Source organism: Pleurodeles waltl, chromosome 2_2 (genome assembly GCF_031143425.1).
Source record: "Pleurodeles waltl isolate 20211129_DDA chromosome 2_2, aPleWal1.hap1.20221129, whole genome shotgun sequence".
Classification (NCBI taxonomy): Eukaryota; Metazoa; Chordata; class Amphibia; order Caudata; family Salamandridae; genus Pleurodeles; species Pleurodeles waltl.
In genome coordinates this window covers 974928803-974942363 of record NC_090439.1, presented here as the reverse complement: position 1 = coordinate 974942363, position 13561 = coordinate 974928803, and the positions used below count along the sequence as shown (strand labels likewise).

At 41.9% G+C, this 13561-nt stretch overlaps 1 protein-coding gene across 2 annotated transcripts in view; it reads left to right on the top strand.

Annotated features, from left to right (window-relative positions):
• TAF2 (TATA-box binding protein associated factor 2) overlaps positions 1-13561 on the top strand; it is a 663535-nt gene that overhangs the window by 36669 nt on the left and 613305 nt on the right. For both annotated transcript variants that reach the window (XM_069220673.1, XM_069220672.1), the window contains exon 2: positions 1009-1062. In XM_069220673.1, the coding sequence (XP_069076774.1) occupies positions 1009-1062 (54 nt within the window). The remainder of the gene's footprint in view (positions 1-1008; positions 1063-13561) is intronic.

Here is a 13561-nt window from a genome sequence, read left to right as displayed (position 1 = left end):
GGCCGCCACTGTGTAGAGTGAAAAGAAGGTACCAGGGTTTGTAGCCGTCCTCCGCACCGAAGTGGTTAATATCTGCCATATTAGGAGTATTACTTACCAGTCAATCAGTATTTTTAGAGTTAGAGGTAATATTAATGCTTTCTGTGTCCTGTATTAGGTGATCTCTATTATCATAGTTACCGCTCTGGCACAAAAATGATTCATTCAGAAATAAAGATAATTTGTTGAGGCAATCAAAAACTCAAATTTTCTGATCTAAGACTAGATTGGCAGTTATGTTTGAGATCTGAAGGTATTATTGCAGTTCCATGTTTCCCAACTTTATTGATTACACCTGCAATTGTTTTCAGTTTGTAAACATAGATATTAAAGACCATAGTAGGGACTGAAAAAGAACTGTAATCTAGTCTCCAGTTTAAAAAAGTAAGCTTCCGGCTGCCTCAAATAATTATCTATTACCCATCAGTACATTATGGTTCCTGGGGGCATATATCATTTAGCTGTTAACTGTCCCCTTTTGTTGCATAGCTGAGAAGGTTTGCAATTTTGCCAAATTATTTGTCAATGGCTTTTATACACAGTGAACAACTTCACTATGTTTGTCGTGGACACTGCTGTGCAACACTGGCTTTTACCTATTTTAAAGAATGCTTCTTTCTCTGTAAAAGCTTATTCACATGAAAGACGTAAAATTAAAACTAGAGTTTAGGAAGTCATGTTTATCTTCATGCAAACTGGAATCTGAACCTAATATTTTGGTGTTATTTACATAGTGTCTTGCTTATTCGTAAAATAAGGGAGGATCCCTGGAGACACAAGTAAACAATGCAGGCTTCCTGGATCTGCGAAAACACCATTCTATTGGGTGCATTGAGCATTTTCTATTCTTATAAAAGCATTTAAATATTAGCAACTGACATACACTATCCACAATTTATATTTCATTACATTAAAAAGAGGCAGTGTTTTTACAGTTACTAATTGTATTTTTTTTCTCTTCTTTGTACAACCCACCAGGTAGTCTGCATCAACAATATAAACTTTCAGCGGAAATCTGTGGTAGTAAGTATAATTATTCATATACATAATTGTTCATATCCTTGCAAAATTAAATTTCAGTTACTTCAGTACAGATGCATGTTTCTCCCTCTTTTATGGTCTGCATCCCTTTGATACCTTCTGTGGTCTTGAACACACCTTATTGTCTCAACACTCAAAAATGTAATGGGAAAAGATATAAATAAACAATCTCGCATTTGAGACATCTGAAAGCTATGACCAATGAAAATCGAGGAAGTTTGCTATAAGGTATGATGTTATGACTCTCTAATCTTAACTGTCATCTAAGAAAATAATAATTTATCCTCCAATGAGGGTGATTGTTCTATTGAATAACATTTTAATGTGCTGTTGACATCCGTGTCTCTTCTACGCATAGGAAAGGGAACTGCTAGGTAGTAGGGTGTCCACCTTCTTTACTTAAAAACATGTGAAAACCCTTTCCTTATGAGAAACTGATTTTTCTGTAGCTCCTCTACAACAGCATGACTGTTTCCCGGGCCCTTATTTTAGAGATTTTAAAATGGAAATTCTTTCAAAACTATTTACCTTTGTAGATCCTAGCTACGATACTAGCAACAAGATTAATACAGGTTATCACACCTCTTGTCCAAGAAGAGTAGCAGGGCTTCATGCCAGCCCGGGCAACCAGACACAATTTACGCTGTATGGAAAGCTGGCACCAAGTCGTTAGGGACCGAACAACCCTTTCTCCCCTAATACCTTTCTGTCATCATACGCTGAAAAGGCGTTCAGTGCCGTGCATTGGCCCTTTTTAGAGCAAATACTTATCAAATTTGTGTTTGGACCTAACTTCAGGAAATGGGTGGCAATTGCATATCAAGAATGAACATGTAAAATCACACTTGACTTGCATTTCTTCACATATGGCTGAAAACAGCTCACAGCGGTCTGCCCAGCAGTACTACTCTTTCTGCATTCACTTTTATATTAATTTGTTTAAATTTGTTATTTTGTCACTTTAATAAGATGCACATACTATCAAATAAAGTATTTTGCTGCTTTATACAATTATTCATTCTATACATTTTATTCCTTCAGTGTTTACATATTTTCTTAAAACTAGACATGAATGAGTACGTTACATCTGTATACTCTTGCCACCCCCTTTCCGATATGACACTCACAATCACAGCTGCATTTGTACTCAGGCATTCATCTACTCCGATGTACCATGCATTCCCCCCCAACTCATCCCACACACTACAAAATGCAACAGGAAAAGAGATCTCCAGTTTGGCCGTTGTTGTGTTGCAGGCTAGGATGTTCTCCCAAAATCAGTCAATGCACATTTCAGGGGAATTCAAGAAATGTCTGTCCACCTTCTTCAGGGCCACCTTTAGAAAAGTTTCAATACTGGTGGATATATAGGGGGTATTCTGGCGATTTCTCACAAGGCTGCTTTATGTCAAGATTCTGTAGAGCGCAAGTCCAATATTTAGCTATCTGCTGCTATGAGGCTCCAGGTCCTAGTTCCTGTATAAAACATTAAAAAGGTTGTCAGTAGTTTCTGTCATACTGTGTGCTCCCTGGAGTCATATTGAAAAATAGAACTATAGGCCTTGTTTGGAAACTCAAAACAGGCCACATAGCTGCATGGTGTCCTCCAGGCGTTTAGAGTCCTCTTCTGTACATTTGTCCTGCAGGCCGATAAGACTTCAAGCAAGATTCTGGGAAATTTTATATCAGGACTAGGTGGCGACCGTGAGGGTCAACTGCATGCAAACCTTCGAATTCCTGATTAGGCGAGGGACGGAAGGGACAGGGTTGCCCCCTGATGCTGCTCTTTTTCGCACTCACCTTGAAATCCTAGCAAGCATGATAAGAGGCTACCCGTGAATGAAAGGTTTCCCGATTATTCCCAACGACGTATCAGAGGAAAAGCTTTCCCTCTGCGCACACAATATCCTTCTTTATATCACAGAGCCCGCTATGTCGATCACAGCACCTTTTCAGTTCCTTGAGGAATACAGGAGCCACTCCGGCTATGAGATTAACTGGGACAAATCTGTGTAATTTTCACTAGGGCACTCATCACATTGGCCAGCTTTGCCCTGCCCCTTAATGGTGACGCTTGATGGTTTCAGATATCTCAGAATCTTTGTAACCGCACAGAGAGAACTGTTTCACAGTCAAAATTTGGGACGGATACCTCAAACTTCTGGGAAGATGTGGAAAGATGGAGGGAACTACCACTCTCCCTGCTAGGACGGTCGGCCCTTTTTTAAAAATGATTACTCTACCCCAATTGTTATATGCCCTCTAAAACACCTATTATCCATTTGCACCAGCCGTATTTATCCAAATCAAAGGGGAGGTGAAGTCTTTGATCCTGAAAGGAGGCCACCAGAGAATAGCAATTAAAACCCTCCAATGCAACCCCTACAAGGGGGGGATTGTCGTCCCTGATATAGAAGCTTATTATTTGAATCCCCATCAATGACTGGGTGCATACACCATAGGATCAGCCCACATACCGACTAGAAAGGACGCAGCTGGAGCCTCGTTCCCATCTGCACTTTCTATATAGAGGCAGTGGAATGCAGAATCTGCTATGCAGGTAACACTGGTGGTATGGGAAATGGCCCGAAAGGCCAAAGGGTGGCACCCTAAAATCACCAGAAAGACGCCACTGTGGAATGGTACATGGCTGAAAGAAATGGGGAAGCATTGAGGGTTTGGGGCATGAGACTTGATTGGTAGCTCCACAATTGGTGATATCCTGAAACAAGGCAAATGTAAGCCCCTGCAGTCCTTCCTTCGACTCCTCCCTTTTTCTTAAATATGCCCAGCTGAGACATGCATAGCTGGCGGAAAGATTGACGGGTGCTGGCATACCAGAATATACTCCACTAGAGAGGAGGTAGCTACAAGAAGAGCTAACCAAAGGAGCCAGCCCAGAACAACACTGAAAAACACTGATGCCAGATAACTTGGTTACACTACAGGAGCGCTGGGAGAGAGGTAGGGGACTTGGAGGACATTGACTGGGAAGCCACATTGATGCACTCCAGGGAAGTGGCTATTAAGTCCCGATTGTGGTTATTTCAACTCAATATCCTACACAGGGTATACTACGGCAGATACAGGGTGCACTCTGAGTAGGGGGTGGCAGCCTGAGCTGCCTTTGTTGTCACGCTGTGAAAGGGGATTTCATACAATCATAAACTTTGGGGATGCCCTCTCAAGCAAGCATATTGGGCTGAGATATTACAAATGCTTAGTGCTATCCTGGGCTTTCCATTCCCTGCAGACCCCAAGTACATTATACTGGGCAACCCTAACGATGTAGACACTTAACTCCCCAAACCCCTATTTAGCCCTCTACGCCTGGTGGTTGTGAAGAGAGATGTGACAAGGCGGTGCAGGGTGGCTGAAGTGCACACGGTCAGTGGCTTCAGAGAAGGTCACTTACAGAAGTAGAGGATAGCCCTACAAATTTTGCAGGGTCTTGGCCCCTGGATTGACTGTTATGGACTGGGACTGATGGACGGGACCAAGGAACCCCAAGACAGAACAGGACCCTGCAAACAGAAGGGTGAAACCGGCATATTGTTTGCACTTAACTTGCTGTGTGCTGAGTAATGAAGATTTGTCCAGTGTTTTTGTGCCCTCATTCACTTAACCGGCAACACAAAACCCTGGAGACCACGTCTAGAGGATCGTTTAGTTCATATTTGATCTCTCCTTAGAGGCTCCGGGTGGTCCACATCTCTGATTGGTAACGCTTTAATAGCACTCCTTCAGAGCATTCCCCAGGACCAGCACTTAGTGTAATCATAGGACAGGCCAATTATTATCATTCTAGCTATCTTCTTAGTGGTTCCCAGAACTTGTATTTCTTCTTCGCCTCCCCCTTTCCCTTTACATCTAATGTTAAATTTTACCTTAACAAATCTTTCCACTCCAACATCGTCGGGGGAGAGGCGCTTACCCATTTATTGCATATTTCCCTCCTAGCCAATAACATCATGTAGAACAGCAATTTAGTGTTATCTCTATTCATCTTCCTGGAATCAGATTGACAACCAAAAATGACCAATAGAGGGCTTACCTGACCATTTGAGGGTAACATTTGTTAACTGTATCACTGTTCTCTTTCCAGAACAGTCTGAGCTGTGGACACTCCCAGAACATGTGCAGGTCACCCGCAAGTTCCAGGCCACATTATTTTTTTACAACTAACCGAGGTACCTCGCTTCAATTTTGACAATTTCTCTGGAGTCCAGAAAGGCCTGTGAATTGAAAACAAATGATTCCTTCTTAAACAGGCAGGTTTTACTGTGGAGTACAACAAGGTAATAGATACCTGCCATAATTCTCTTATCTGTGACCCTGGCAAGTAATGTCCTCAGATTTCTTCTGGCATACTGAATTCTCCATCAGCGGATTCAGTCGGCGTCTAGTACCATCTTGCCACTTCTTTCTTCTCCTGAGTATTCTGATGGAGCAGCAGTTTCACCTCATTTGAACCACCCAGCTCTTCTTCACTGCTCTTTACCCAACTCCTTATTTGCGAGTATTTGAAATTTGAAAGGTTCCCATCTTCCTCCATATTGAGGTCCTCGTACGATATTAAACCCCGATTATTACACAGTTGTCCCCATTGCACAAGCCCAGCTTTCAGGGGTAAAGCCAAAGCATCTTTGGTCCATTCTGGGGAGCCTGGTGAATCCCAGAGGGGCGTGTATTTACTGTAATCTGGTAAATTTGTGACCCTCCTTACCTCATACCACAATTTTGCTGAGTCCTGCATTAATTTAAGTCTCACCTTCTTAAAGTATTTAGGATTTCCAAATTTGTATTTCATAATGAAATTCCATCATAACCTTTAGTACCTGCCCCAACTCTGAGATCCCTGACTCGTTCAATGCCCCTCTCATATTTTTAATGAAGAGTGCCCAAGCATAATATTGAAGGTCAGGCAAAGCTAGTACCCCTTTCTCCTTGCTCCGTCTCAATTTCTTCCGTGCTATACGCACTCCCTTAGAAGTCCATATAAAACTGCTAATTTTACCTTGTAGCTTACCCTGCCATTCTTTGTTGTACTTCCAAGGGACCGCCTTAAAAATAAATAACAGCTTAGGTAATATTCTTATCTTAACAAGGTTAACCCTCCCCAAGATAATAAAAGGGCGCTTAGCCCAAGACTTCATTAACTTGCAAGAGTCCCTCATAACTCTCATAATTTCTGCTATTTTTTTTCTATATCTTGGATTATCGTAATACCCAAATATTTCAACTCCTTCTTGATTGATGCTCTCTCCTCTTCCGTATTCCAAGCCATAACTTCTGTTTTTTTCTTGTTAACTGCATACCCAGCAATTTCCCCAAATTTCGTTGTCAATTCTTCCAGGGCTGGTAGGGTTTGTTTTAGATTGGTTGTATACACCATCAAATCATCTTCATACAAAGCAACCTTCCTACTCCAACTCTCACATCTAAACTGGGCAATTTTCTGCTCTTTTCTAATCTTGCAAGCCAGGTGTTCTATATACAGGTTTAATAACAATGAGGATAATGGATACCCCTGTCTTGTTCCCCTCCCAATTTTAAACAGGCGAGTTAAGCTACCATTAACTAGAGTTTTTGCATCCGAGTTTTGATATATGATCTGTAATACCCTTATAAATTTCCTTCCCAAGTTAAAGGCTTTGCAAAGTGCTCAGATATGACCCATTGACCATATCAAATGCCTTTGTGGCATCAATCATCACCAACGCTAAAGTTTCCTTGTAGAAGCTGACTAGATCTATGGAGCCTATCAGACTGTGTCAGCTCATGCATATATCTGCCTTTTAGAAACCTCTTTTGATCTTCATGTATTAATTTACCTACGACTCCCCCAATCTGTCTGCCAAGACTTTTGTGAATATTTTATAATCACAATTCAATAGAGAAATCGGCCTATACGAGTCACAATATTTAGGGTCTTTCCCTGGTTTTAACATTAGTGTGATGATAGCCTCCTTCCAAGCGGTGGGAAATATACCCCCTTCTTCTAAAATATTATTACACAATCTCACTAAGAATTTCGTTATGCTTCCTCCTAAAGCTTTATAGACTTCGACTGGTAATCCATCCGGACCCGTGGGTTTACCTAGCTTCCCTGACTGTATACATCGCTCTACTTCTTCTTGCCCAATTGGTTCATTCAGGGCTTTATTATCTTCCTCCTGCAAGGCCGATAGACAAGATCCTTTAGCCGTCCCTGGTGACACCTCTAGATTCTCTGTATAAAGTTCCTTGAAATAATTTTGAAAGGACTTTCGGATCTCCTCATTACTCCTGCAAATTTCTCCTGAGTTTTTATCGTTGATTTTTTCCACCTTATTCCTAACCAAGTTTGTCTTTGTATTCCAGGCCGGCGCTTTCCCCCATAAACAAAATAGGCTAGACTATTCACCTCACATCTTGCCTTAACCCTCTTATCTATCACCACTAGAAGCTCAAACCTTAAATCTTGATGTACCTTACTGAATCTCTCAATTTCCCCCTCTTCACAGTCCTAATCTATAAAATCCTGCTCCACTTGTTGTATGCGCTTTTCCATATGCCTAATCTCTTCTTTATATATTTTCCTTTTAATATGGGCTGCTCCTATCAATCTGCCTCTCAAAAAGGCCTTAAAGGTATCCCATACCATACCTAATGACGATGACCCTGCATTGAAATAAAAAAAACACCTCTACATCTGCTCTTAATTCAGCTACAATATCCTCGTTTAGACAGGAGGGTTCTATCTATAGTCCACCTACTCTTGGCTACTCCCCCCCCCCCCACCCCCCCTTAATTGAATACTCAAGCTAACTGCAGAGTGGTCAGATAGGTGGGCCCCTACATGGGAAATGTCTTCATCCCAGTCCCTCAAATTCCCATTAACTAAATCATAATCTATTCTCGATTGATGTCTATATTTTTAATTATTATATGTATACCCGCTCTAATTCCATCCTCTCTCTCCATATAGCATGCAAACCTAGCTGAGACATCATAGTTTGTACTTGGGATTGCATCTTCTCGTTAACTTTTGATGTACTACCTGAGGATCTGTCTAACTTGTTATTCAATACTACATTAAAATCTCCCACCCATACTATGTGATCCGGGAATTGTTTCAACTGCTCAAATAGCTCATCCAAAAGTGCTGGGTCCTCCTTATTGGGCCCGTAATAACCAACCAAAGTAAACGTAAAATCAAATGCCAACAGTTTTTCCGATAACCCACCTACCTAACTTATCCACTGGCCTGCTCTGAAAGGAGATTTTAAGATGGTTCAAAGATGGTTAAAAAAGCACTTCAGTCGATGGGATGTGATTATCTGAAATCCATCTTGTTGTTTTACCAACCTCCGAGACACCTGAGATCAGCTTCTAAATTTACGTTCAAGGTCCCACGCTGTAAAAAAGTGAGATGGGGAGATCGTGCTTTTTCGGTGGAAGCAACCAGACTATGGAATGGTTTGCCACTCTCGATGCAACAAATAATGAACCATTTTCTCTTTAGGAAGTGCCTTAAAACCTGGCTTTTTGCAAACTAATTATTAGTGATAATCTGGGTTAGTTTTTCTGCATTTATGGTCTGTATAGCGCTTCGATGCTTTCGCCGGAATGCGCTCTATAAATAATCTAATATAATACAACACAATACAATACGTCCTGATTTTTCAAGTAAATTCTGGACGGTTGAACATACACGTACTCTTCGAGAGTTAGAGGCAGATATGCTAGCAGCAAAACATTTACACACATGGGACAGTAAAACACATTTGGTCATCAGGGTAATAGCTGGGGTCATCGGTTTCACTTATGTCACAATTAATGAAGGTGAGACAGTCCCGATTGCATACAAATCACATTTGTATTCAGCTGCTGAACAACGCTTTGCAACCACAGAGAAAATTCTCACTGCTGTGCAGATGGCTGTTATTAAAGAAAGACCTCTTGCCCAAGGAAAACGCATTATTGTCGTTTCTCCTATTCCAGCCCTGGAGGCTGTTACAAAAGCTAGCATTCCGAACGCAAAAGCACTTCATCCACGATGGATATAATGGGCTACGTCTTTAACAGCCACTGATGTAGACTACATTTTCAACCCAAAGTTACAAACTCAAGAATTTCTACAATATGAAGTGGAATATCCAGTTCCCACTGACACCTTGCCTATTGATCAATATCATGCAGTCATGTACACCGATGGCTCTGCGCAACCAGCGATTGGAACTAAACATCAATATTCTGCTGCATGCGCAGTCGTGAGCGGCTATATGGAGGGGGAGAAATTCTGTCCCCAACATACCTATACACAGACCTTAGGGGATTGTACAGCACAGTTGGCTGAGCTAAAAGCTCTACTGATGGCACTAGAACATACGGATCCGACACAGTTCACATTGATTGTTTGTGATTCATATTATTGCGTCCAGTCTTTTAATGAATACCTGCATTACTGGCGTTTGAATGGGTTCAGAGATTCAAAAGTCAACACCATAAAACACAGACTCCTGTGGGGTAAGGTAGCAGAACTGAAAGAGACGCTACCCAAAGTCCATGTTGTGCATACACTTGGACACCAGCGCGTTAGAATACACGTTGCTGGAAATACTTTGGCTGATGAAGCCGCAAAGTCAGCAGTGGCAGTCGCCACTGGAGCTGCAGTGACTCGTTCGAGTTCCAAACCAGACACAGACATTATGGCTGCCATAAAAGCTACGGTTGATGGCACGCCATATCCTAAAGGATTTCCTAATAAATATCAATACTTGATGGGAAGTATGCTGAATGATGAGGTTAAAATTCCAGGTGTAGGCGTACGCGACATCCCCAATAAAGATGTAAGACCTCAATTGATTAAAGCAGAGCATGGGGGGGGCATCTGCACATGCTGGTGTGGTGGCTACAATTTCACTCTTACAGGCCCATTATTGCTGGCCTGGTCTCTATAAAGAGACTAAGCAGTATGTCCTTTGTTGTGACATCTGTCAACAAATTAAAGTTTCCACGGCCAAGCACCCGCCGCAGACACCCCTCTTAATTTCCAATAGACCATTACAATGTGTGTACTTGGACCATTGCGGTCCATTAGCACCTGATAGTGCATACAAATATATATTAGTCGCTGTTGATTCCTGCTCCAGATTTGTGTGGGTGTGGCCACAAGGCTCGGCTAACGCTCAGACTGTTACTAAAGATTTGCGAGTCTTTGTCAGTACATATGCAGTTGCGGCATTCCATTCGGACCAGGGCCCTGCTTTTGCCTCAAGGGCATTTAGGGACTCCATGGCTTTGTTGGGGGTACCACTCCATTACTCGTCTCCATTTCATCCTGAGGGAAATGGTGTCGTGGAGCGATTAAACCGCGATTTAAAGCAATCCTTAACGGCCAGAGTCTTAGGTACGGGTCGTAGTTGGCGAACCCACCTGTATGGAGTTCAGAGAGCAATAAATAACCTGCCTAGAAGGTCCCTGGGGGGTCATACTTCATATGAGTGCCTGTTCGGAACACAAATGTTTGTTCCGGATCTTGATGGTCCTGGCGTGGAGGCAGTGGAAACACCTTTTGACATAAATGATTGTATCACTGTTTTACAGGAATTACAGCAGTTCCGTGAAGATAACTCTTCTAAAAGTGCTGCCTCCACAGGAATTAAGGATGTGCCAGTAACACCTACTGGCTAGATTCCCAGGGTTGGGGATCTTGTACGTGAAAAGGTTGCAGTGAAAAAATAATTTGGCCCTTCTTATCGAGCACCAGTCCCTGTGTTGGGGATACACGGTACCAGAACTGTTATTCTACCACCGTTGCCAGGTGCCAAAGAAAATTGCTTTGTTTCCATTGACAATGTCAAACTACAACATGTGGCCGATTCTGCACAGCGGACAAAGAGGAACGTCCAGTAGTTCCCGAATCCCTCTCACTACTGGGGAAGAAGTTCCGCTTTAAGTTGTTTATACCAACACTGATACCTCTCCGAGCTTGGGGAGGGTGGATGATGATCTTGCATTAGTTCCACTAACAACAAGCAATTTAGAAACATTTGATCAAGTCACTACAACTACTAGCCAGACGGATGGTGCCGTTTATAGTGTACCACCACAGGAAACACCAACTCCACCGTTGGCCTCGGCTATGCCATTTGCACAAACAGCCTTTGGTTATTTTGCCGACTACAACAACGGTCTATCGGACTCTTCGACAGCTGATCTGTCAGGTGCACGTAAGCTAATACATTGGCTTAAAGAAACATTTTATTTTTCCGTGGAACTATGTGTGGCTTTCCTTGACTGTCCTAGCCTTTCTGCTTTGGATTGGTTTTGTCATTACCTTTTTCTTATTAATACATAGTCATTTTCTTCCCAGGAGATCAGCGGTTGAACAGGTGGAGGAGGTTTTGAAACCACATTTTTCATCACATAAGATTCAAAGAGACTTGTCTTTTGTGAACATTTCTGCAGTGCCAATTCCTGACAAAGTAATGTTTGATATATATGGTCCCACTGAAATTATTCAAATACCGTATGTGTTAAAATTATCCATGAACGATATAGTTATACCAGGCAATGTATCTGATGATTGGGATGTGAAAACAGTTGATTCTATGATGACAGAATTGCAATATTATACTGTCTATGAAAACGAAGATGTTTACCAGTTTAGAGAAAATTATGGTGATATGTTTTGCTATAATTACTATGGGCACCACTTCATACATAGAGCGAGCAGTCCAAAAACGATATTTAATTACACACAATGAGAACATTGCCCAACTCCCCCGCAAGGGAGTTCAAAAACTTATACTGGAAAGTTTGCATATTTTTCTGGGCATCATCAAAAAAATGCTGAGTCATATTATTTTAAGGTAACTCCTACTAAGGATGTACATATGTTATTGACCAACTCGAAATTTATATATTCGGACTCCTTTGTTTCCCCGTTATCAATTGAAGGTTATGAATATTGGTCAAAATATGTTGATTTGAAAAGTGTTTGGGGAACAAAAAATTGGCAGACCAAGAGTAGAGAAACATTGTTTAGAGCATGTCTCATCCCTGTTCAAATGATCTTTTCAAATGAAACGGTACAACAAACAAGTTGTTTAGGCTTAGCAACAATTAGAGAATTAAACATGCCCAGTATACCTGACCCTGCAAAATTTAATTAATGGCAAAAGTACACGAATGCAACTATAAATGAGCTCAATGAGTGGGTCCAGAATGGTACGTTTAATGCTTCACTGACATGTCTGGGCGGGTGGTTACTGTGGCCGATAGATACAAACAGGTGTCATCAACGTTTTGTCACCTCGGGGGGTTTCCGAACGAGTAGGTCAGACCATCGCTATATATCACCAGAACATGCTGACATAAATACAACATATAGTGTAGAAAAATTGTGCCAACAGTGGCTAAAATCATCCTCACTAGACGCGGTTAAGACGCACCTCAATCTCCTGTCTAACATCACTGACTTACAGGATTTCTTATTAGGCCCAAAGATACCACGTAGGAAGCGTTTCTTGTATGAGGTATACAATGAAATATGGAAACTTTCCCAACAAGAGGCTCCAGCCAGGTTAAGGCAGATAGATCAGGAAAATTTGAAAAAGGCATTAGCTGTTGTGGATAATTGGATTCACACCTTGTCCGACCGGATATATACAATTAACAACATTGTTTCTTCTGCTGTAGACATTATAAGATCTGATATGTCTTCTTTATATCATGGACAGAGTCAGACCAGGTCCATTATGCAGTTGGGTTGGAAACTTTAGACATTGAAGGCGGGTCGCGTTCCGTGGCAGCACATCAGTGCCAGGGAAATATTTTTTTCCTTTAATTTGACGCGACAGCAACAACTAATGGCTAAAAAGGAAGCAACTTATGTCATGCTTAACATTGAAAAGACAGAAAGACTGCCTTTTACCGTGGCCGAGATTCCTTCGGCAGAGTGGTTGATACACGGGGTTATTAATCTGCCTATTTCTACATTACAATTCACTTCTTGTTTGAAACACGTTCCGGTAGGTAGATATGAAAAGTTGGGAAGTAGTTACATCCATGAGGTGTGGGAGCTTCCCTTCTCGTACAAATGCCTCAATGGCATGAAAGAGGTCTTTCTTAGCGGTAGTGAATGTGAGACTTCCGTCAGCCATTCGATGATTTGTAAGCAGCTGTCCCTGCATGGGGCGTGTAATGCCTTGGTTGCAAACTTGGCTTGCTATCTGAAGGGAGTTCCAGTCCCCTTGATCAAACGCACGTTCCAGGTGCTTTCAAACAGCAGCTACGTCCCCCTCACTAGTGAAAACTGTTGTGGCATGCGGGCCGGAATAGTTAACGTTGTTTCGGTCTCTAAGGTCGTTACATGCTGTGGGAACGTGTTGTTTCCCCCCCACTAAATTTAGGGAGGTTGCTGATATCTGGCCTCACATTGCTACTTCCAAGGTGAATTTTGACAAGTTAAGTAGACTGAAGACTTTATTGT